Below are 25,695 nucleotides of genomic sequence, written 5' to 3'. Positions count from 1 at the left end.
ATTAAAGCAGATTCCTTTTTAATATGTCTGCAGATTATTTTTGGCATTGTTTGGACTTGTTTGCCCTGGCCAGTTCTGTTCTTGTAATCAAAGTGGATTATTTTTAATACATGTCCTATTATGTTTTGATAAGGAGTTCATCTTGTGATTATTCTTCCCTCAGGTGATTGAGAAGAACTCCAGTGGTTGGTGGTACATCCAGATTGACGAGAAAGAAGGCTGGGCCCCCATGACCTTCATAGACAAGTACAAGAAGACCAGCAATGCCTCCCGGCCCAACTTCCTGGCGCCTCTGCCCAATGAGATGGCACAGATGAAGCTGGAGGATGGTGCTGCCAACAACGGTGCCCCAGACGACAACTGGTCCAAGCCCTTGCCGGATGAGCCATCGGTTACCGTCGACTTCGCCGCTCGGCCTAAACTGCGGGATTGGAAGTCGGGTGCTGGCAAGAGTCCAGCGTTCTCGGGTCCACTTCCCCCGGCGCCAGCCTCGCCTCCCGTGGAGGAGAAACCAGCGCTGCCCCCCCGCAGGGAGTCCATCAACAAGAGTATGGACAGCGAAGTGGTGGTGGAGAAGCCCCGCATCCCTGACCTGTCCAAGCCCCTGCCACCGAAGCCACCCGTCCCCGGGGTTATCATGCCCTTGGTGGCACCCAAGTCGGCTCCCTTGAAGCCGGACAAGCCGCCCGAGCCCAAGCGGGGCGAGGAGAAGAGCAAGGCACTGCACCTCCGCAATGAGATGGGCCTGGAGTGTGGCCACAAGGTGTCCGCCAAGGAGGTCAAGAAATTCAACCTGAAGCCCGTGCCCAAGCAGCCGCCCAAGCCCAAGCCGGAGCCGGCCGAGGAGAAGGCGGAAGCCGTCCCTCCAGCACCCTTCCTCAAGCCCAAGCCCATGATCCGACCCAAACCAGTCCCAGCGGCCAAGCCCGAGGTGGCGGCAGAGAACAAGCTGGACATCACTAACTTGCGGAGCAAGCTGCGACCGTCCAAACCTGCCGAACCTCCCGGCGCGGCAAATTCAGAAGCGGCTGCGCATAATGAGCCCTCATCACCCGTCAGCGTGGTCTTGAACAACAGCAGATCCGCTGACGAGCCTAGGTGTCCTCCGAAGCAGCAGAACGGCCACGACGCCCCGGTTCCCCCGAGGCCGGCCGCCAAAGAGCCTCCGCAGAGGCCCATGGCCGCACCCCGCCGACCCCCTCCACCCAAGAAGACCGATGAACCCTCCAGCCCAACCGAGACCAAACCCCCTGCGAAAGAGGACAGGAAACCCTCCGCCCCACCTCCCCAGAGCCGGCCACCTCCTCCCAAACCCAAGGCGCCTCCTATCAAAGACAAGGAGAAAGAGGAGCCAAAGGCCAGAATGCCCATTCCGCCCAAACCGCAGGTGAAGAGCGAGAAGCCAGGCCCGCCACGGGACAAGCTCCCGCCGCTCATCAAAGACCCGTCCAAGGAGGAGCTCTTCCTGGCCGTGGCCGACTTCGACGGCGATGACCAGACGCCCAGCTTCCGTGAGGGGACCGTCTTCGAGGTGATGGAGCGTGACAACAGCGGCTGGTGGTTCTGTAAAAACATCGTGACCGTGACGGAGAGCTGGATACCCTCCAACTATCTAACCAAGAAACATTAGGTGCTGGATTGATATCAGCCGTTTCTAAACAAGCAAACAAACAAAAACAAAAAAAAAGTATTAATACTCAATATATTTAATTAGCTGTTTTATTTATAGGTACCTTTTTAAATCGGAGCCTGTTTTAAACATTCCATCTTTCAAATTTAGTTTGAATTTATCGTTTTTTTAGCGGGCAGAGTGAGACGTCCGAACAGGAGGAAAAACATTTGTGTATTTGTACTCATCACCATTTGTGCCATATGTTAATCAAGCCTATAATATTTTTGATGTGTATCACAAAACTCTAATAGACTAGCAATATATCTGGCCTACTTCCCTTGACATTGTGCCTCAGCGAAATATGCAAAATGTTGCTTTTATATATGCAATTGATTTAGTTTCTCTAGAATATGTTTACGGAGGTCAAAACAATGCAGTAGTTTAGGAAATTAGAAGAGCAAAGCCTTACAGTGCTATCAGCTGCAGCAAAAATATATAGATAAACCATCATGCCCTTTTGTTAACACACTAAAGAGAAAAAGGTCAAACGGAAGACACTTACCAAGACTTTTCAGGTGCTATGGACAGCTGAATCAACTCAGTGTCAAGTGCTTTAAAGTATAGTAGCGATGTGACGTTTTGTTTGTTGTTTATTTGTTTGTTTGTTTAGGGTGGGAAGCTTGTTTGGTGGTTTAGGGGTTGGGGGGTTTCTAATCAACATTATGTGAATACCAGTTTTGGTTTCTTTTTTTTGTTTTTAATGCATGGGTTATTGCAATGATTGATGTGCACTCTTCATATTCTGCACAGTGGCGTACAGTGAGAATGAAGAACCGTGTAGACAATTGAATCAGTAATGATGGTGTTCCAGTGAGGTACAGTACATGACCATGAAACGTTTACAGTCGAAGAAAAGAAACAATAACCCTACAAGTGTTTTTAGTTGTCTTGAACATTTTTCGGTGAACTAGAAAATGCTACAGTTAAAGCATTTATTGTAAAATAATAGAGTGAAACATCGGAAATTGTTTTTTGGTGTTGCCTAGCATTGCTTGTCAACCTTACCATAAGGTTTTTAAGATGTTTTACAAACATGACTGTGTGAGCTTGACTGGTTTCAAGTAAATATTTGGTATCACAGTTATATTTTGTTAATTTTAACTGTAGTTAAAGCATTTTTAAAAAAATGTTGTCAACTGACATAATATTTTATTTAGCTATGTTGTGTTTTTGTAAGTTTTCTTGTTTTTGTACCTGAGGAGATAAATGAGAGAATTAAGGAATGGTTGGTTCTTTGAGAGTACCTGACAAAGCTGGGAGCTTTCCCATCTTTGCTATAGATGTTTTGGTAACATTTTACTAAGACCCTCTATCATTAGACTGATATAACCATGCCATAAACATGTTGCATGACATGACAGCCAATGGCAGGATATGGTTTCCATCATAATAATCAATATTCAGTGATATGACATTGTCATATTACAATTAATGGTCTCCTAAATGGAAGATTGGGATGACACATTTAGTGTCTCTATCTTGTACTAAGTATCCCACCAACATTCAGATTTCACATTCAGATGTGGAACTTGCTTCTGCACCCATCTCAATAGGTCCAAGAGATGTGAAAATGTTATACACCAAGATATTACTCACCAATAAGCGGTCATGGTATCAAATGTTTTGAAAGCGGTCATGAGAGTTACCAGTAAATGTCACGACATGGGACACTGACTTTTATGACATCTTATTGCGGAGTACGCCACCTGCCAGCACATCTTTATGGCATGGTTACAGTTGTTTGAAAAGGTTTGGATACCCTTCTGGAAATGACATATGTATTTGTCGATCTCTAAAGTAAAGTAGGTTATGGCCTTAAGAAAAGTTAAGAATTAACAGTTACAGGCACTGTGAAAAGTCTCTTGACTCCTTTTTCACCTCAAAAATCAACAAAATACAAAATACTTTACACAGGGGTGCACAACCTTTTGCATACAACTTGATGTCTGTCTTATGCTTGATGGGTAATCACCTGCGCTCCTGGTTGCTTTGATTTTATTCCATGCTACATTTTGACTGCACTCACTGCTTCTCCAGAGGTGGTGTTAAAGTAACACAATGTAGAAATTCCCCTTTTTGTCACTTGACAATGTACCGTAATTTTCCAACTATTAGCCGCGGTTTATACATTGATTTTGCAAAATTTCCTCAGCTATGAGGTTAGTACACGGGGGCAGTTAATATGGCATTAATATGGTTTCAGTTTTTAACTTGCATAAAACATTGTCCTGCGGTTTATACACAATGTGGCTAATACACAGGAAACTACTGTATAAGGTACCCATTCAGCGCTAAGGGGGTGCCCAATATATCACAAACTGACAAAAAAAGGGTCATGTTCCTGGTTGGAAAAACAAAGCTACATAGTTCAGTACCGGGTGTTCTGGACACACATCAGCATAGACAGACACACAGTTTGGTATTTAAAAAGCCTGCATATCATCAAAATGAGTTTGAAGCCATTATTTTAAGGTAAAATATATACATTGTGTTGCTTTAAGGATGTTCAAGCAAACTTTCCTCTGGAGGCATTTCATGCTTTTTGCTTCTTGTAAACAGAAAAACACCTCATCTATGTTCACAAGAATATACAGCTAAGTCTAATTCAGGGTTATGGGTATTGCATTTATGCAAACGAAAATGAATGTTTCAGTGATGGATGTGTTACATATGGATTCCTGTGATGGTCAGAGGGGATTGTGGAAAAGGTAAGAGTAAGTTGTGTGTATTTGTATGTCAGCGAGTTATAAAAACAGACGAATTGATATATTTTTCAAACTGTTCCAAAGTAATGCATTGGGTGTTCCTTGTGTTTACATCCATCCCTGTACAATCCAATCTGAGTACTGTAACTTTTACAGCTTTACCTGTACTGCCACTGTTACAACATTTCAATTATTTTCCCTTTTTATTGCTACTATAAAGCATAAATAAACATTTCCATTTGTCCAAAGGCATTCTGCTTGTTTGTTTTTAATCATGTGACTTGAGACAGTGAGTGGGTGAGTCCTGCAAGTTGGCAAGTGACAAGTTATAGAAAATTTGCATTTATTAAACTTCCATGACAGTGGTTTTATTCATTAGAAATATACATACAATGACACATATTATATTCTCTCACCCTCAACAAATACATCCACATAACGTATTGGAGACAAAAGTATGCAAATGTGCCTTTATGGCATATGACAACAGAACAACTTCCAAGATGTCAAAAGGTTAAATTATTGCAAGTACTTAGAGGCCCAAAAAGACTGGTTACTGATCCAGTCCTGGAGCTCATTTGCTTATTTGGATAAATAAAAATAAACTGCTAGGGTGTCGCCACTCAATTGAATTTGTATACACTTTAGAATAAAGCTCAGAATGAAAACCTAAGAAAGTAAGGAGACAACTTATTGCACTTTGGTTAGTAGAGAGTGCATATACTGTAGCATCAACAAATTATCAATATTAAATCCATAGTAAATACAATTATGATTAATATTACAAACAAATGAATGGCATATTATATATTTAAAAAAGAAAACTCCTTCAAGATGATGACAGTATTTTGCTTTGGTTTTCACAGGCAAGGGCAGCACCTATGGTGTCCTGCCCCTATCCAGTGTGTTCTAGTTCAGTACAGTATTGCCCACACCCAGGCACACATTTATTCACATTTTAGTGAGGAAAAAGGACAATTATTAGTATGTCATCTTTGCTCACACCCTACATTAACATGGGAAGATGATTAAATAAGCTCTATAATCAAAATGAAATAAACATCTCAATAAAATAAAATCACAATTTGACTTGTAAGCTGGACGGCCTATTTCAACCAAAAAAAAAAAAAAAAAGGCAGACTTCAGACAGAAAATAATTCCAGTATCTACTTGGCTGAATGATCCTTGCCACAAATAAATGTGTAAAACAAATCCGCAAAACTAAATCAAATCAGTTTCTGGGTCTAAAATACTTACAGTGCTGAAACTGGATAAAAAAATAATAATAATAATATTTTTTAAAGTGAGGAAGTGAAAGGACTTTCAAACTCCAGCTCTGCAAAATTAAAAAAAAAAAATGTTTTTAAATTTTTATATATTAAAATATTTGGCAGGAGAAAATACACTTGCACTATAAATGCAGGCATAGCTGCATTTTGAGCAATATATTGCTAAGACTAAGGCACTTCATAATTAAGACACTGTTGATGCGGTCACAGGAATGTTTACTCTTTGTGTGTAATGAACTTAGATCAACTCTAATCTCTATAATTTGTATCTTTCTATCTCTCTGACTTTGCTTGCCATGTTAATGAAAAAAAAAAAAACATGAAAAATGTTAAACCCACACATGTAATGTTGTTAAGGAAGTTGCAGGGATAGAACTATAAAGTCATGACTGCTAGGTCAGAGAGAGGGATGAAGGATATGCTGTCTCAATCAACCTCCCTGAACACACTCACCAGCGCCCCACTCTGCAGTGCACTCACTCAACAAGAGAGCTGGTTCAAAACGACCCCTTTACTTCTCTGTACTACGGTGTAAGCAGCCATTTAGAGGTACAAGGAGCTGGAGGCCCTCCATTTTTTTCTGTAAACAACTATTGGAGGCGCAAGACTATAGACGAGCCCCCATCTTTGTCGTGACGGGGCTGAAAAAAAAACTGTGGAGGCTTTCTAGTAATCCTGTTTGCCCTGGGACCATTGGTGTTGGATGTGGGCTGCTGAAAACAAGGCTAAGGGCCACTATGCTTGTGACCTCTTGTGTACCGCTGCAGGAACAGGCGGCCAGTTCTGAGGATTGTCAGGATAGTGTGTGGGGTTCCATTACTCAGATAGTGAGTTTACACCGCACCACACAGCACCAGCCTACTGGCCTTAGCTACCTTCAGCTCCAGAGAGAGAGCGAGAGAGAGAGAGATGGTATCTGAGCTCTACATCAACTTCAGCGTGCACTTAATCTAAGATGTGAGGAGAAGGGAAACAATAAATTAAAACAAAAAAACAAAAAACCTTCAGGAGGTTTACCAATATAAATACTGCTTTAAAAGAGGAAAAGGCATTCAGTAGACACCAGTAGACAAAAAAACCAACAACCTCATAACCCAACTGGACTACCAATGCAACCTCGTCTGTGGTTGTGCTGGTCCGGAGAGGACTGAAGAAAAGAGCTTCTATGAATATGGGAAGAAAGATTGGGGAAGGAAGAGCAGCGTTTGATCGACAGGCGAGAGGAAACACCTCAGCTGAGCTTGGGGTGTATCCGCTGGGGTCTGGAGTCTCCACACACACACACACATACACACACACACACACACACACACACGGAGGCGTGTGTGTCTCTTACGTGGTGGAGGACTCGGAGTACGGGAGGAACTTGGTGAGTTTGTTGGGCGAGCTGGGATTGGTGTACTCCACGTCTTCGCTCATCTTGAAGAAGATCTCCTGCTCACGCTTCTTCTGGTTGAGCTCCTCCTCCAGGGTCTGAGAAAAACAAACACACAAGGGAAGTCTGAGTCACAAGGCTCCATGCTTTTACTGGGGTCAGCATCATTTCATCATCTCCCAGCTTTACTGGCAAGAACATCAGCTAGCCAAATGAGTCGTTGATTGAGCAATCCACTGCACAATTCCACTAAAGCCATCCTTACACCAGAAGACTTTGATAAGATTTGGGAAAGATTCTTGAAAGATTGTAGTCTTTTGAGTAAAGCTTGAATGGGGGCCATTAGTTAAGACTCCAATCTTTTAAGAATCTTTCCCAAATCTTGTCAAAGTCTTCTGATGTGTGGGTAGCATAAGGTTAAAAGCTAATTTATGATTCAGGCGACAAATGTCGCTCAATCAAAAAATATTTTTTGTTGACAGATGGTGTGGTGCAGTAGGCAGTTGTAGTTCTGCGCCAGCGACAAGTTGTTGTGAAATGAAAGTAAACAGACACACATCATGACTACAGCAACAAAACAGAATGTAGAACTCTGGTAGAATTTTCAGTTGATATCTAATCAGAGAATGCAACAACATCTGCACCATTTCACATGTTTTGATGTATGTGGCCAGCTAAACTACACCCTAGCAGGTACAAATGTTGTCTCTTAGAATTTACATTATATACTTGTTGGCTGTATACTCTTGGACTATTAACATAAAAGAAAACTCAACTCCCATCAACTGTTTGAGTCTTATAGCTCATAGCTTTTGTAATCACCCCATACCACAAAAAAGGCTAATCATGTCTGTACAACATGGAACATGGACAACATGGAAAAGAAGTAAATGTGTAGAATATGCGGTATGAAGCCCAGCTGGCTCCAAATCCCACATGCTGTACCTTCTTCCTGGGTTTGAGAAGCTCTCTCCATTCCTTGAGTTGATTGTTGTGCTGCTCATCCAGGGACTTCAGCCTCTGCGACTCATTCTCAATCAGCAGGTGGCACTTCTCATTCTACAAGACAGACACGTAAACAATCAGACATAACATAACATAACATACAGATCAACACAAAAATTAAGTAAAATGATAGCTAACCCCTGTGTGTGTGTGTGTCTTGTGTAGGCGTGTGCGTGTGTCTCGTGTATGTATGTGTCTCATGTATGTGTCTCGTGTGTGCGTGTCTCGCGTGTGTGTGTGTGTGTGTGTGTGACTCGTGTATGTGTCTCGTGTGTATGTATGTGTCTTGTGTGTGTGTGTGTGTGTGTGTGTGTGCTGACCTGTAGCTGCTGCAGCTCCCTGACGTTGCTCTCACACTGGCCCAGCATCTCCCTCGTCTGGTTCTCATGCTTGTGCTGCTGGTGGAGCCGCTCGGCCTTCTGGCGCTTCTCCTCCTGACGCGCAAACTGCACAGAGACACATGAACACACACATTAATGCTGGAGAGGGAGAGAAAGAAAGAGATAGAGATAATGAAAAAGAAAGTGTGGAAAGATGGACAGAAAGAAAAATACAAGAATGTAGGGAGAATGACTGGAAACGTTCAGAACATTTAGTATGTTGTATGTGTTGTATGATCACAAATGAGTTTATATGTAAAATGTCACACATAGCTACTATTTTTAAGATGGTAATGTCTATGTGTCTGAGGGGCTTGTCCGTGTGTTTGTTTGTATGTGAGTGTTTCGGTGTATGCAATTTATCTATTTATGCTATGTATGTGTGTGTGTGTGTGTGTGTGTGTGTGTGTGTGTGTGTGTGTGTGTGTGTGTGTGTGTGTGTGTGTGTGTGTTACCTGTTTGATCTTCTCGCGGTCCTCTGAAGAGCTGCCAGAGGAGTTGATGCGCAGGCTCTTCTTGAACATGGCCATGCGGGTCTTGCCCTCGCTGCGCTGGATCTTGGGCAGGCGGGCCTTCTCCTGCTGCTGCCGGCCCCTCAGCAGCTCCATCATCCGCTGGTTATAACACTGCATCTGCTCCTGCTCCTGTAGACACACACACACACACACACACACACAGAACTATGTCAGAACCAACTCCATAGATAAGGACCAGGTTGGTTACAAGGCAAGCTATACTAACAAGCAAGAAACGGTATCAGACATTTATGTTAGAGATAATAAACATAATCTGATATACAGTATTATCAATTTTCTTATCTATTCAAATCTTCAAACAACCTGACCCACAGTGTCTGAGAACTTTCAGCCCTGTGTTTAGCTGTTGGTCTAGTCATATGTTTACTGTAAGTGTACATTCTGATAGTCATCATAAAGTCTATTCCGACTACAGCAGGGTTTATACAAGATATTATTCCTGGTAACAGGGAATTCTGGGGTTCCCCTGAAAGGGTGCTTTTCCCCCAAATAAAAATCCCAGACCTTTTCCAGATTTTCCCCCTAAAGTATTTTTTTTTTTCAGACCTTTTTGTTAAACAAATGTGTATTTTTGTTGGGATTCTTTCCATACTTCTCCAGGTCTGTTAAGAGTAATTCATAATTCTATACTTTTCCTGATGTGAAAACGCACCACATTTCAGTACTCCCCTAATGATCTGTGCTCTCAGAACCCAAACCTGACATGGAACATGCCATGTGTGGGTTTCTTTTAGATTTATTTATTTAACTCCATAATAAACTCTATTCATTTAACCGATTTTAAAGACTTGTACCGATTTCGATATTTGAGGATTTCAAAAACAAATAAATTATAAATCATCCTATATTCATTCAACACAATGTAAAAACGTACTGTAATATTTAGCATATTGAAAAGTTCTGATGAAGGTGGGACATTGTGTTTAAATAGGCTTAACTATCTGGTATCCTTATGAAATTATAAATGATAAAATAGTTATTACTAATAATAGTGTCTTTGTTGTTATCTGTGATATGAAACACCAATGGCACGATAACTTTCAAGGTATGTACGCTATGATTTATGACGTTTTCTTTACTGCATTAAACAATGTGATACTTTGTGTGATTGGAAAGGAAAATTGCTAAAAGTACAATAATGTCCATACTCTCATATGACTAGCAACGTGAACATGCTGTCTGCGTCACAGCTCCGTCTCTCATGTTAACAGGCTACAGCAGCCACACCGCCTCCACACTGTGTGGCAGACACCGCTTGAACGTGCTGCAACCGTGACCCAGCTAGAGAATAGAAGGGATGCCTGTTTTTTCTGTTTAATGCGAGTACTTCTGTGCAGAAACATATTGAAAAGAGCAGTTGATGGTCATGATTTGTGTTAAAAAGGGGAAGTGGAGGCCACATGTAATGGAGCAAACGTAGGGTGACCACCAACCAGACTCTGAAAAGGAGGACAAGTTGTGTCTAAAAGTGAGGATCAATTGGCCAAAATGAGGACACCACCCAATTTCTGCTTATAGGCCTATTCCTATGTTGCTATAGCTAATAGCTAAAATAGGCAAATAGCTAATATCGGCCGATAATATCGGCACATTGATTTATCGATCTATATACTTATATGACAGTAAAGATAATTTCTCTAGAGAGAGGTCTCTACCTTCTCATGCTTCTTGAGGAGCTGGTGTCTCTGTAGGAAGTACTGGTCTTTGAGCTGCTGCTTCAACAGCTGGTGCTTCTCATGCAGGTTCTTCTCCTCCAGGTCCCAGATCGTAGCCTCACGCTCTGGGTGAGGGAGGGGGGAGTCATTATTTATCTCAATGTAAGGCCAATTCACTTCCCCTCTTATGGACTTCAGTGACTCATAAAAACCCATTACAGGTTGGAAACCGTTTTTCAACCATTTTCTATCATTATTTATACTGAAATAAAAAAAAAATGCTTTTACTCCAACATAAAATTGTTGTGAATTAACCGTTATGCTACTGCCCCAAAGACAGAAAAGAAGGGAGAACTAAGACTGTGGCATGAGAGTGAGTAGAGGTCAGTGTCGTCCTCACCTCGCACCAGGTGCTGTTTCTTCTGCAGGCACTCGCGCTCTGTGTCTGCGATCTCCTTCTTGTTCTCAGCGATGATCCTCTTCAGCGTCGTGTCCAGCTCGGTCTTCTGGGCAGCTAGGAACTTCTCCTCCTGCAGCAGAGTCATTAACAAAGCAAGGCATGATGGTACACAGTTTGGAAGTAGAAGGACCAACAGTAGTAGAGGTAGGACACTGCACAGATATAAGCTCTGAAGGTTATGGCAGTTGTGGCACCGTACCTCCGTTTCCTTGTTCTGATGGTACACGCTCATCCGCTGTTTCAGGCTCTCTTTCCGTTGGTTCCTGGGCAATTTCTCAACTTCAGTTTTCACCTGTCAGACAAAAGGCATGCAGATTACAACAGACACCGCAGTATACTCATAAATACAGACTTTCAGGACAGTTGTGACCTGTTTTTAAGACCTGTTTTTCCAGTAGGCCTCCAATCATTCCAAGTATTTGCAAAATGAATAAAGATGTTAAATTGAAAACACATTTGAATCACACGTTTGAATCACATGGCATTTCTCTAAGATAGTTTTGCCCACTCATCTGTTCAGCAAGCATGTTTATATATCTCCAGGGCTAAAGACTAGCTTACAATATGAAGGAAAAGTTCCTTTCTCAACAACATATCTCATTACTTTAACAGTGTTAGTAACTCCAAAGCAAACCTGACACTGATCTGGCTTGGATCCACTGGACCCATTCTACAGTCAGAACTTATTTGTGTAACCTAGATAATCTCCTGATCCACATCTTACTTTCCGCCACTACTACTCTAACTCAAAGGATTGTATGACATTACTGGTACATATTTCTGTCTAAAAATCAAGTTTAGTTTATTTCAGCCTTAGCAAGTTTTGGTATTTTTTTCTGAGTCATAAGATACTTATGCAGCACAAATTAAATCCACTGTTTGAATGGTTCTCAATAACTCAGATGATATGTGCTAACTACACAAGAACTGCAAGAAAGCTCTCAGAAAGTAGCTTCTTCTTCCTGCTCCTCCTCTCACCTCCTTCTTCCTCTGCTTCATCTGGTCCTGGAACTTGTGGAGGGCCCGCTCCTGCTCAGAGCGCATACGCTTGGTCTCATCGCGGAGACGGATGGCGTGGTCAGCCTCCATCTTCTCAATGGTCTGCTTCTGGTGCTTCTCTAGGTTCTCCAGCTCTGTGTCATAGTACTTCTTCTTCGCCTGTGGGGACAAGACAAATGTGTGTGTTTGAGTGTTTCTATGTTTGTCTCATTGCCAGTTTTGTTCAAGACATATTTCCAAAAAATATGCCTATGTACAAACACTCACGTGTAATACCAGGCTGGTTTAACAGCTCTGATGATGTGTTTTGTAACATCCCTAACGCCCCTGATGTTGCGCTTGTAGATACAGATAGAAAGGAGGTACTAGTCCTTGAAATAGGTTGTGTCTATGATCTGTATATGGACATAGCCTTTTTTGGGGAAAAAAAAAAAAATGACTAAATAAAACTGTAAATACAACCCCACCTTGCAAAGATCAGTGACCTAGGCTACAATGTAAGTTTGTGACATTGATATTTGGCAGCCTGGGACATGTCCTGTCCACAAACTGACTGTCAGTGGACTAAGACTGGCAGGGCTAACAAAAAGAAAGTTCAAACAGCTGGCAAAATTCTGCTCCATATCAGCTGTGATAGGCAGTCTTGCTGTGTAGCGTAAGTGATGCTTTATGCACCCTTGAATGTCAAAGCTGTGTAATCTCTGAGAATATTTGAATCCTTTCTGTGTGTGTGTGTCTGTGTGTGAGAGTGACTGTTTCCGTGAGCTTTACAACTTGAGGTGTCAGGGAATGAGGACTACTTTCTTCACAGTTTTGCACCTTCTGTCCACTGGCACTGATACACGTGTGCACTTTACAGTATGTACTGTAGATATCCATGTAGATGCTCCCTGTCATCAGTGATAATCACTTGTCAGCTTGTAACCCGTCAGCATGTATAGCCTGTTCCCTTCTAGAGAGCCGCCTTCTCCTAGCCACAAGGACTACAGCTCTGTACAGAAAACACGGTCTATGAAAAGCTTCTGTTTTGCTCACACTGTACACGTCAATATCCTGACAGACACGATATAAAAACCTCTTCGTCTGGGAAATGCCACTGCACACCTTAAAGTGTCAGAGGGAGTTTGGCAAAAGTGAGTTTACTGGCAGTCCTGGTGCTAATGTGATGGACTGACTGTGACATAAAAGCTGACAGTGAAACAGAACTCTAGAACTGTTTTTATTAGTGTCAATGAAAGTTCTAAAGTGTTGTTGGAGACTACATGTGCAACATTAAGGAGATTAAAATGAAGAGTGAAAGCTAACAGAAGAGACCGTAAGCAAAAGGGAGTGAGGGAGTGAGAGAGAGAGAGAGAGAGAGAGAGAGAGAGAGAGAGAGAAAGAGGGTGACAGAGTGAGAAAAAGAGAGAAAGCTGCATGCCACAGACAGGGGGAAAGGCTCAGGATACCCAGAGTGTACTGAAAGAGTGAGAGAGGGATAGAGTGAGAATGAAAGAGGAGGAGAAGAGAGAGAGAGATGAGTGAGTGGATGTGTGCTGATATAAGGGACTCACGTGCATCTCCTGGTCGAAGCGTCTCTGCATCTGCTCCCTCTGCACCTCCAGCTTGCCGTTGAGCTGTGCCTGGGCACGGTGCTCCTCTTTCTGCAGGAGACGCAGGTCACGCAGCTCCTGACGCCTGCAATGCACACACACACACACACACACACACACACACACACACACACACACACACACACACACACACACACACACACACACACACACACACACACACACACACACACACACACACACACACACACACACACACACACAACTTAGTCTACCAGGTAGAGGGAATCCTGAAAATCCAGACATGATCATCTTGTCCTTGGCTAAATGCTCTCAATTGTCATGGAGTTCCCTATGCCATTTGGAGTAATTGGAGGGCTATTTAACTTGTGCCATGTGTCTTAAAAGGTACACTATGCAAGATTTTCACCTTTACGAAGCCAATTTGATGGTAAACGAAATAGCTATACAGCATAGACCTAGCGAATTGCTACCGAGAAAACCAGCCATGCAACTTCAAGAACGCCAGCCCGACAAATCTCGCAAGAATTGTGAAACATTACCTTGTCAGTAGATATAGCTCTTTGGAGTTTTTGCCTGCTGTTAATCCTTCACCTCCACAACAAAAGCATTTTCATTGTGTACAGAGGACATAAGTCACGCTATTAAGTATAAGTATAAGTATATATACTCTTTTGATCCTGTGAGTGAATTTTGGATCTCTGCATTTATCCCAAATCTGCGAATTAGTGAAACACAATCAGCACACAGTGAGCACACAGTGAGGCTAAGCACACAGTAATCCCGGCGCAGTGAGCTGCCTGCAACAACAGCAGCGCTCGGGGAGCAGTGAGGGGTTAGGTGCCATGCACCTCATGGGCACTTCAGCCGTGCCTACTGGTCGGGGTTCGAAACGGCTACCCTCCGGTTACAAGTCCGAAGCACTAACCAGTAGGCCACGGCTGCCCCAAACAACATTTACAACAGCGGAGTAAAATATAAATATATCTCGCGACTCTAGAGGGAGCTCTATAGTCGCCAAAAATACCTAAACCTGCATAGTGTACCTTTAATATTTGACATTATTGTTCAGTTCAGATCAGTTCAGTTAGCGTTATTGTCCTAAAGGGAAAGGGCAACTTGTCCCGCAGTCAGGTACACATAACTAGCACAAGACACAAGATGGGGGAAAAGAGTTAACAAGGGTTAAGAAAGAAAGAAAGAAAGAAAGAAAGAAAGAAAGAAAGAAAGAAACCGTCTTATCAATCTATGTTTCTGACAGATGTTCATCAGAATAGTTTATGTGCAATAAAGCAAAATTTTACAAATTTAGCAGGCAGTTTTTTGTCCTATTGGACATATAAAATGGGACTCTTAGTCTCTGGCCTGAGGGAAGAGCTTCAAATGAACAGTGAAGGGGATGATTTTTACAGTCCAATATAGACCTTGCCTTCTGGATGACCTGCTTCTCATAAATGGTCAGCAAGGACAACTGTGGACAGCCAATCAACTTCCCAGCCACCTTTACAATATTGCTGAGATTGTTTTTGTCCCCAAGACTGATGCCTCCTAACCAGGCAATAAAAGAAAAGGTGAGAACAGATTCTATAAAAGATTTGTAAAATAAAGACAGCATAACCTTATTCACATTAAACAAATTAAGCTTCCTAAGGAAGTACAACCGTTGTTGTCCCTTCCCTATTGTCCTCAATTTATAAAGTCCTACGGATTAATCACCTCTCTCTGCACCACCGACTGCAGCATGAACTACCGATGAATACCACCAGATGGTGCTCTCTATATACTAATATCATGGCCAATCCTCTCCAATGAACAATGACTTTTTTAATCACAGTGTTAAACGGACTGGGTCATTCTTGTTGTTGATCATCCATGAGCGAAATTATTCTACAGAGAACTGTGTTGTTGTTTTGAAATCCCAAGCCAATCAAAAAACAGATTTGTTTTTGCTTTGTTTCGAAATAAATAGCAGTCTCTTTACAAAATGTTTCCCTGTTTCTAAATGGTTCTCCTGTGTATTTTAGCTCAAAGACCTCAAAAGGGCAAAGAGATCTGCCGTAAGTGTCTGCTCTATGTCTGCCCATGTGGGCCAGTGACTGTTTCTCCTGGACAGTGTGGTGAGTGATGTGAGGGGAGTCGAGTCCACTTGCCTGAGAAAGCGCATCTCTTCGTCCTTCTTCTCGTCGTCGCCGATGATCTTGGACGTGGTCACGCTGACCTCCACCCCGTCGATGACAAACTTCCGGGTGCGCTTCAGCGTCTTGCTGTTAAATCGGGATTCCTGTAGGATTAGAGAGAGATAACAGAGTAATTACTGCACAGACAGACGGGTGGGAGGGGGGATGAGCAACATGAACTTCCATGTTTAAACGTAGGAGCAAATAACTCCTGGGACTTGGAGAGATGAGAGGTTTGTGGAGATAATGGGGTTTCAAGTGTGTGTGTGTGTGTGTGTGAGAGAGAGTCTGTATATATCAGAGTGGAAGAGTGAGGGAGGAACTTGGGGAACAAGTATTAAATAGTTTTTCCTCCTGTAGATTACCATGAATCTCAAACTCAATGGAAAGAAATGGAGGTGTAGTGTGTGTTTTCATTTGTGTGTGTGTGTGTGTGTGTGTGTGTGTGTGTGTGTGTGTGTGTGTGTGTGTGTGTAACAACAGGATGAGTTCACTATAAGGTAAGACTGATCCTGTCCAGTCAGTCCTCTCTTTCTGCATTCTCTCTCTCTCTCTCTCTCTCTCTCTCTCTCTCTCTCTGTGTCTGTGTGTGTGTGTGTGTGTGTAACAACAGGATGAGTTCACTATAAGGTAAGACTGATCCTGTCCAGTCAGTCCTCTCTTTCTGCATTCTCTCTCTCTCTCCGTGTCTGTGTCTGTGTGTGTGTGTGTGTGTGTGTGTGTGTGTGTGTGTGTGTGTGTCACTGCGTGGGTAGCGAAACAGGAAATGGCAGAGGTCATCGCCGACTCCACTGTTCAGGCATGCAGACTGTAGCTGATCTAGGCCAGCAGTAAGTCTGTCAGTCAGTCAGTCAGTCACTGTCGCCGTGAGGTTAGCTCTGCTTCCTCCTCAAACACATCACTCACACTAGATCTCTATGAAACACACCAGGGCCAATGTTAAACCTTATACATGACATGGCCCCAAATAGCCTGACAGAGCAAGGCTTGGGCTACCTCACAGTTGAATGTAAGTATATTCATTCTGAGAGTGTGAATGGAGGTGGTGTAGTGAAATGTAGGTGGTGGTGTTTGTTCACGGTAAAGGACCACTTGTGAAAAAAGGCGTCGGAGTGGAAATGGTGCTGTCGGGAGCGCTGTGTGTGCGAAGCGTGTGAGGCAGCTGGGTAAACAAGCTTGTCGTTGGCTTCAGGGCAGAGAAAAGGTACCCAAAGCAAATAGCCTTTCTATCGATGACAGTGTGACATGCTAGGCCTGTGTGTGTGTGTGTGTGAGTGTGCTATGCCTGTCTGTGTGTGTTTCCACATTTCACAGTTTGTTGAGACACTGCAACTCATTTTGGTTGAACTCCTTTTTCTAGAAGACAAACTTTGACACACACACACACACACACACACACACACGTGTCAGAGATAAACCTTTCACTATGGCTCTGTTTACCAATCACACTCAAATGAAACTGAGATACCATCATTCGGGCTGATGAAGTGCTGAATAATGGCTTCTTGGAAACACACACACACACACACACACAGTGGACAGTCCAGATGTCCACTGCCACACACTGGATGAATAGAATACCACTGATCACAGTTCATAAACGACCAGAAGCAGCCAGTAACAATGCCCACATAGAAACCGCATGAACAATACTGAATAGACTCGCGGACAAAAGCGCTATTGGCCAGAGAGGGTTTTTTAAATGTTACATTAATTCCAAACGGCCTAATGACCTCACTGTGGAGAGACACAGATGAAGAGAGAGAGAGTGTGTGTCTCTTTCAGAGCGATGACAAAAAAATGGAAGCTAAGTTTTGGTCAATCTGTGAAGTTTCCACATCTTGGGTTGAGCATGTGGTTGCCGTGGTAAGAGCTTCCTGTTTGGCTCATCGGTGGCATGGCGGAAGGGGGGCAGATAAGACAGAGACACGAGGCTGGCGCTGCAATGAGTCTGCTTCAGTAAGCGACACGGGGCTATGCATGCCAGCGTGGGGTTAACGTCTTCTTCAGTGAGGATAAACATGCCAGGGTGGGGTTAACGTCTTCAGTGAGGATAAACATGGTCGGGTGGGGTTAATGTCTTCTTCAGTGAGGATAAACATGGTCGGGTGGGGTTAATGTCTTCTTCAGTGAGGATAAACATGGTCGGGTGGGGTTAATGTCTTCTTCAGTGAGGATAAACATGGTCGGGTGGGGTTAATGTCTTCTTCAGTGAGGATAAACATGGTCGGGTGGGGTTAACGTCTTCTTTAGTAAGGGATACAGTGGGGCTCATGGTAGGGTGGTTTTAATGTCTTATTCAGTGAGGGACACATACAGTGAGGCTGTGCATGGAAGGGTGGGGTTCTGTGCAGCGTGGAACACAGTTGGAACTGAGAGAGCTATAACCTGTAGTTATAAGCCAGGGCCTGGCCCACGCATACACATAAACACGCACACACACTCACAGAGCTCCATGCAAGCGTGCACACACACACACACACACACACACACACACACACACACACACACACACACACACACACACACACACACACACACACACACACACACACACACACACACACACACACACACACACCTCCTTGTAGTGTTTGTCTGGGCATGCAGTGAGAGGCTCAGTGGTGGCCTCAGACAGGCTCTCCTCTGTTCGCCTCTGGCCTCTGTGGCCACTCTGAGTGGAGGCCCTCCTCACTGGGCCTCTCTGTGTGCTGCTGCTGCTGCGGCAGCTCTACCTATGGCCCACCCTCGGCCCCTGGGAGCCAGTTTCCAGGGAGGGGGTCCAGCCAGCATCAACTCACTCCTTTCATAAGCAGAACCCCCCCCCCCCCCACACACACACACACACACACACACACACACACTTCTGAACACCATAACCGGCTATTTGGAATTCCGAACTGCAGCCGGCTCTTACATTACTCCCCTCCTAGTATTTCCGATAGACATAATGTAAATGAGCTAGTGTCTGAACGAAGCGAAGAACATGCCGAGATTCTGTTCATGTGCTTGCTCAACCACGTTCAACTTGTTTAACCGTGCAGAGATTCTGTTCATGAGCGTCGGTGTCGGTCACACATAGGACCGCATAATGTCAGCATGTTAGCATCATATCTGAATCACCCAAAGGGTCGGACCTCCGTTTGACAAAGTTCTGCATATACTGCGGAGGACGTGCCTGAAAGCAGCTACTGAAAACAGCTACTGAAACTAACCTACTTCACCCTAGTCCAACTTCCCTACTGCTCACCCACTCCTGTACACTAAAACTACCCCCCCCCCCCACTCCACTCCATCCAGTGGCCACCTGAGAATCGGACTCTGCTTAGGAGGCCAAGCAGCCAGCAGCTACTGGATTTCTCTTCAGCACTTTCTCTCCCCTATCTTACATCGGAGGGAGACAGGACCATCTGAGTCACTTGCACATATGCACACTAGGGCTACACGATTTGGGGCAAATATCTAATTGAGATTTTTTCTGACAGATATTGCGATGTGATTTTGGAATGTCAATGAATTGGTTCGGTTCAATATTCCAAATGTCGCTTTAAGTTGTGCCACTTCTGATTTGTGAACATGCCTAGTGCATGGGAAGCACGGCACTCCTGATTGACTGAAAAGCTCACCAATCAGAAGTGTTGTGCTTCTCATGCATTAGGCATGCTCGCAATCAGAAGTGGCACAGTCAAGGAGGATGACATAACATAAAAATCATAAATATGACAAGATTAATTGTGATTGATTGTTTGTAGCCTTGGCAATTAGATAACTGAATTGGTTCATATTGTGATTGTGATTGCGTTTATTGTGCAGCCTTAACTCACGCACACACAGACACACACACAGACAGACACGCAGACAGACACTCGGTGCCTGCAACCTTAACAGCACAGTCAAAGTGTTTATGAGAGGAGGCCAGCCCTGGCGCCACAAAATCAAAATTGGCCGTCACACATTAATATTCTATGTTTAATTTAATTTCATTTAAATTAAATATAAGATCAAATCCTTGCATTGCCAATGAGCTGCGCTTTTTACGCACGCAGCCTTTCCTTGCCCTGCCCCGCTCTCTCTCGTAGCCCACTGCCCCTCCTCTGCATGTGCATTTAACAAAATATTCACGATTGTTGAAGGATTGTTGTTGCCACATAGAAGCATTGCATAGAAGACGTCTAAATTGCTATTAAATCCGCTTAGCATCGTGACCATGCTGCGCAAATTTGTTCAAAACTGCTGCAATGAAGTTAACTCTGCTAAGGTGTTATCACAACATAGTAGGCTACATTGAAGAGACTAAACTGAGTTAAGTTATGCAATCAAGCAGTATCTCAAAGCTAACGTTAGAATACTGTTTGGATGTCGAACTTAGCATGCTTAGCCTACTTACAGCTGCTTGTCAATTTCGTTGAAGGGCTCACTTTATTGACTCTGACACTGAATGTTTGCAAAATCCCGATGTAAATGGAAAAGTCTTTTCCAAAATTAAAAAGCGCTTGTCCCAAGGAGAAGTAGGAAACTTTATTTTAACTATGTAGAAAACGTTATGAATTGCATCCACACATCAGCAGCCTTTTAACTGTGTTACAACCATCAAATCCTGGATGGCATGCAACTTTTTGCAATTAAATGAAAGCAAAACAGAAATAATTCTCTTTGGCTCCCCCTCCTCTGTCGCCAACCTAAGCAATGCACTTGGTCCTCTCTCACCTAACCTGCATAGCCAGGGTTCTCAAGTTTTGAGCTCAGCTTGGGGGGGGGGGGGGTGGACGGACTCACTCACTAATTAAAAAAAAAAATTGGAAAGAAGCATTAACCCTTTGAGACCTTGAATTTGTCATTGTAATCTATACATCCTATATCTTGTTTTTGTTTATTTTTCATGACAGTCAGGGATTTGTACCCATCTGGGAAAGTATAATGCATAGCCTATGTCTCTTATGTCAGCCTTATCAAGGGAAACCATTAGTGTTTTTATGTCACCAGGAAGCATGTCAGTAGAAATAACTTTTCATATTTAGGTGGGATAGATTGGAATCTTGAATAATCGTGACGCTGGGATATTCTATGGCTCACCAATTTACGAGATGTGTACTGAGTGAGACAAATATTTTATTTATTAGGCTAATTGCTTTATTCACTTGAGTAGCCTACAGTATATGGTCACTGAACCATTGGACTAAGCATGTGCATGCCGAGACCATTTTTTTTAATATAAGGACAGCAAATTCATTATCTTGGGTTGCTATTACAGTACATTATGGTGGTTGGCAGGTCATTGTGTGCAGCAGTCCTGTATCTTAAAAATGTATGTGTAGCCTACTCACTCAAATTGATAACACTCGTTAATAATGAGCTAATTTTCATTGATTGTTGACATGGTCCATGGAGGCTCAGACAGGTACATCTCTGAACTTCTGCTCCCACACTCTACTACCAGGTCACTCAGGTCACAAGACCAACTACTGCTTGCTGTCCCACATACACGCCTTAAAACCCGTGGCGACCAAGCTTTTTCTGTAGCTGCTCCAAAGCTCTGGAATACCCTTCCTCCACATATCAAATCCTCCCCTACAATTACCTCCTTCAAATCCAATCTCAAGACATATTTCTTCTCACTTGCTTTTAATACAGTATGATGTTTTTGTTTTTATTTATCTAATCTATTTTCTTGTCGCTGCTACTAATGCTGTCTTGATACGAATAATCACACTTAGTTTGTGTAGATGTATGGCCTTTGTGTAGATGTATGGTCTTATTGTTATGACTTATTAGCTAACCTTTTTTTTGTTCAGCACTTTGGCTCAACCCCTGTTGTTTTTAAATGTGCTATATACTGTAAATAAATGACTTGACTTAAACCCATCTTCCAACAACATGCTACACACACACACACACACACCCCCCTCCTAAAGTGAGGCATGAACTCACACACAAACACACACACACACACAAACACAAACACAAACACAAACACAAACACACACACACAAACACACACACGAGATGTGAACTCACCCTGGCTGAGATGGAGCCCATGTCCTTGCTGATGGAGCCCATGTCCCCAGAGAGGTTGAGGCTCAGTTCCCCACTGCTGGCGTCCGAGTAGCGCTTGGACAGCCGGCCGTTGGAGTGCGGCGCCAGGCTCACGGCATCCTCCGCGATGGATGTCCCGTCGGCGAAGGACGTCTCCTCGGTGATCTCCTTCCCCGTGCTGCCGTTGCGCTTGTGCGGTGTGAGCACCGGGGGCCCCCCGTCGGAGGGGGACAACGGCTCGTCTGAAGCGCCGTTCTCGCTGACCGGCTCATCCCAGGCGCTCTTCACCACCACGGTGGGCACTGGAGGCCAGGCACTCGGTGGCGCCTCCTGCTCTGGCTCGGGCGAGTCCGCGGTCTTGCCCTCCTCTGATGTGGGCGTGCTCTTGCCGTCCTCGATGCCCGAGTCGGAGCTGGACGTTTTCACGGACGTCTCGCTCGCCGGCTTCTCGGGGACTTCCACACCACCGATGATGCGCTCCCCTTCGCCGTCGTCCGGGAGACGGTCGTCGACCTTCTTGGCCTCCTTCAGAGCGGCCTTGGCCTCCTCTTCCTCGTCCTCCGCCTTGATGGGTGGCTCTTGTTCCGGGGGGTGATCAGCCTCCAAACTGGTCTGGCTGGTTTGGGAGGGATCTTTGCCCGGGGGCTAGGGGAAAGGGACACACACACACACTGGTCAACACCCTCTCAGTTTCACCAGGGCCTGCTCAACTCAATATGCAATACAATATACAACCCTTTAAGTTAGATTCTGTGATTCATTCACAGAGCCTGGGCCGCTATAGACACCGGACACGTGGTCCATGGTCCTAGAGGACACACTGTTCTTGGACCATGCTATAGGACAGCTATAGGACCATAAGGAGCCATTCACTGAATTTGAAACTGAAAATGAATCAAAAGTGTACCGAATTAGAATTGAAGACCGTATCATTGACTCCATAATAGTTTCACTTGGGCCTCAATATCAATCTACATTGTACACCTTTAACACTACCTTCTCAAAGTCTTGAGTTATGACAGGCCACTTCACCTTTGCCATCAATGGACACATTCCAGGGGAAAGGTAAACAAGCCTTTCCTTCTTTTAGCAGCAGGGATTAATGTGTTAACAATCCTCCAGGACAGCCATTCCTGTTTACCCACATATTTGCATGTTGACATCTTCCGCTTGCGTGTAAACAAACAGCCTTGACATCTTTATGACGCAGCAATCATTTTTAATAACCACCCTCATAAAACAAATCCTCTGACTGGTTTCCAATGCTATACGACTGATGATAAATATAGCAGGAGGAAGAGGGGCGCACAAGCTAAGGCACTGCTAGCCAACCACGCTGCAGTGCTAAACAGGAAGACCTTTATGCAGCTTAAGCACAATCTACCACAGAGAGAGTGGGTCTGGGTAGTGGGTCACTACACTCTCATTGTGACTCATCTCAAGTTGATGGGGGTTAGTGTGAGGAGGTTGACAGAAAATGTTATTTTACTATCCTCAATTTAAAAGTCAACTATCTCATCAAAGTAACTGAAATGGTACTTGTTATTTTGCTGTTTTTGTATGTTTTTTTACTCATACAATTTTCCATTAACATTATATCATGACTAATATTAACATTATATTCTAATACATACTCCTGTTTTATGTGTAATTAAATAGATTAATTTAATTTCATATGTGTAATTAAATAGATTAATTTAGTTTAATTAACACCGAGTATTTCAGTAATTTCTCACAAACACTTTCAACAAAGCTTTGGTTCAGGCAGTCATGGTAGTTCAGTACACCTTCTGGGTTTCTAGGTACTGTGACTGAAGCATGCATGGCTATTTTCAGAGTCTTTAAATGTCAGGGTACCCTGCAATAACAAAACAGGGAGTGAGATAACAATGTGCACGGAAGTGTACACACAATGGCAGGAGAGAGTTTGTGTGTGGTGGCTGAGTGTGTGTTTTGTAAACACTAAGCACACCTCCCTCACATGGCAACTACCACTCCCCTGGACAGGCCTTGTATATCTGACCTCAGCATAGAGACAGAAAGACAAAGCTGTCTTTTCTGTCTCCTCTCTTTTCTTAGCTGACCCATTCTTTCTCTCTCCCTCTCCTTAAATGTGGCCGTGAGACACATGAGAGTACTACTAGGCACATAGACTCTAGTGCTCAACTTACCTCTGTTTACATGCCTCTTCTCTCTGCTCTTGTCCATCTTCCTCTCTTTCTCCTTCTCTCCATCCCTTTCTCTCTCAATCCCCCCTTTCCCTCCACCCCCCCACCCCATCTCTGTTTTACTTCCTATTTTGTGCACATCTCTCTCTCTCTCTCTCTCTCTCTCACTCTCTCTCCAATGTACCAACTCCCTCTCTCACTCACTCTTTCAGTCTCCCGGCTTGGCTCCAACCACAGGTGTGACAACAGGAAGGACGCTAGTCATCATTTTTGTTTTTCCGGAACAAAAAGGGAAGCTAGGGGAAGCCCCCCCCCCATGTGTGTCCTACGCTTCATTAAACCCATTAGGGAGGACGAGTGAAGATGAAAGGAAGAATGTCGCGCACACAGAAAGAAAGAAAAGTCTGCCTCTTACGGTGGGGAGTTCTGCAGGCTCGTCGTCCTCCCCTTCCTCTCTATTGTCCTCGATTTCCTCCATGACTTCGGCCTTCGCCTCGGCCACCAGCTCCCGTAGTGGCCTGTTGCTGGTCATCCCCTTCACGAACGGGTGCTGGGGGGAGGGGAGGGAGAGGGGTCAAAGGTTAGCGTAGAGAAGTGACACAACTCAAGAGTTAGATAGAGCAGAGGCTACCACTGGGCATTATCACATGACTGCACAGGGCACAAGGCAACAGGAACCCAACTCAGAGTTAGGGGGACTGAACCCCACACACACACACACACACACACACACACAGAACTGGGGAAGTGCAGCACAACACAAAACAGCAGGAACACAGGAGCCATCTCTGATGGGTGAAAATACAGCCAAAGAAATCCTCTCATCACTGATAAGCCGCCGAGACCAGTTTAACCGCCTGGCAGACTCTGGAGTAGCAATTGACTGCGGGGCATAAACAGGAAGCGATGGATCTTTCCCTGAAATGGTGATACCAAAAAAAAAAGGCCCTACTATAGCATCTGTGCTGACCCTCATAAACAAGCCTAACAAGCTCTTGCAGTGCTTGGGGCATGAAGTGTAAAATGGGCCAGAGTCAGAGAGGAGACTAAAACAAGTTGGAGAGAGAGGTTACAGAGAGGCTATCAGGGGGGTCATGCATGGTTAATTAAAGGGTCCAAACGAGGCACTGAAAAGAGCATCAGAGCGCAAATAAACAAGAGTCATCCATTATTCAGCACATCTGCCCCTGCAGGTAATTGAATTGTCTCAGCATGCACAGGTGGGCAATGAGAGAGAGAGAGAGAGAGAGAGAGAGAGAGAGAGAGAGAGAGAGAGAGAGAGAGAGAGAGAGAGAGAGAGAGAGAGAGAGAGATTGAGTGAGCTGGAGTGAGCTGGAGTGAGGTAGGAAGAGCCACAGTCAGGTTTGTCTGCAACAACAGCATCAGCAAAATGGCTCTGCTTCTCAAATGACTCCAATTAGTCAAGTCATCACCACCAGCCTCCCTGACCGGCACAGACACACCAGGGACAAACGACCACAAAACTCCACAAGAGCACTGCAGCGTCGACTCCATCCCCACCCTTCAAATACACAGCCAGAAGATACCACAAGCACCTCAGTGCTAAATCTGTAACACTCTATATTCAATTGTATTCTATATCGGTGATGAGTGGTGTCTTCAAAACTTTTACCAGCTGGTACAAGGCTAGTTTTTACCATCTGTGT

At 44.1% G+C, this 25,695-nt stretch overlaps 2 protein-coding genes across 5 annotated transcripts in view; one reads left to right on the top strand and one right to left on the bottom strand.

Annotated features, from left to right (window-relative positions):
- sh3pxd2b (SH3 and PX domains 2B) overlaps positions 1–4,629 on the top strand; it is a 36,808-nt gene extending 32,179 nt beyond the window's left edge. For all 4 annotated transcript variants that reach the window (XM_042093858.1, XM_042093856.1, XM_042093857.1 and 1 more), the window contains one exon: positions 164–4,629. In XM_042093858.1, coding sequence (XP_041949792.1) covers positions 164–1,630 — 1,467 coding nt within the window. In that variant the 3' untranslated portion in view covers positions 1,631–4,629. The remainder of the gene's footprint in view (positions 1–163) is intronic.
- A 74-nt stretch (positions 4,630–4,703) lies between these two features.
- stk10 (serine/threonine kinase 10) overlaps positions 4,704–25,695 on the bottom strand; it is a 43,553-nt gene continuing 22,561 nt past the window's right edge. Inside the window, exons 8-19 of the mRNA XM_042093854.1 lie at positions 24,444–24,578; positions 21,843–22,505; positions 15,801–15,931; positions 13,630–13,753; positions 12,056–12,235; positions 11,277–11,369; positions 11,018–11,147; positions 10,618–10,742; positions 8,882–9,070; positions 8,367–8,492; positions 7,987–8,100; positions 4,704–7,139 (exon numbers count right to left, since the gene is read on the bottom strand). Of these exons, the coding sequence (XP_041949788.1) occupies positions 6,999–7,139; positions 7,987–8,100; positions 8,367–8,492; positions 8,882–9,070; positions 10,618–10,742; positions 11,018–11,147; positions 11,277–11,369; positions 12,056–12,235; positions 13,630–13,753; positions 15,801–15,931; positions 21,843–22,505; positions 24,444–24,578 (2,151 nt within the window). The 3' untranslated portion in view covers positions 4,704–6,998. The remainder of the gene's footprint in view (positions 7,140–7,986; positions 8,101–8,366; positions 8,493–8,881; positions 9,071–10,617; positions 10,743–11,017; positions 11,148–11,276; positions 11,370–12,055; positions 12,236–13,629; positions 13,754–15,800; positions 15,932–21,842; positions 22,506–24,443; positions 24,579–25,695) is intronic.

The sequence above is a fragment of the Alosa sapidissima genome, chromosome 5, assembly GCF_018492685.1.
Source record: "Alosa sapidissima isolate fAloSap1 chromosome 5, fAloSap1.pri, whole genome shotgun sequence".
Taxonomy (NCBI): Eukaryota; Metazoa; Chordata; class Actinopteri; order Clupeiformes; family Clupeidae; genus Alosa; species Alosa sapidissima.
This window is presented reverse-complemented; position numbering and strand designations above follow the sequence as displayed.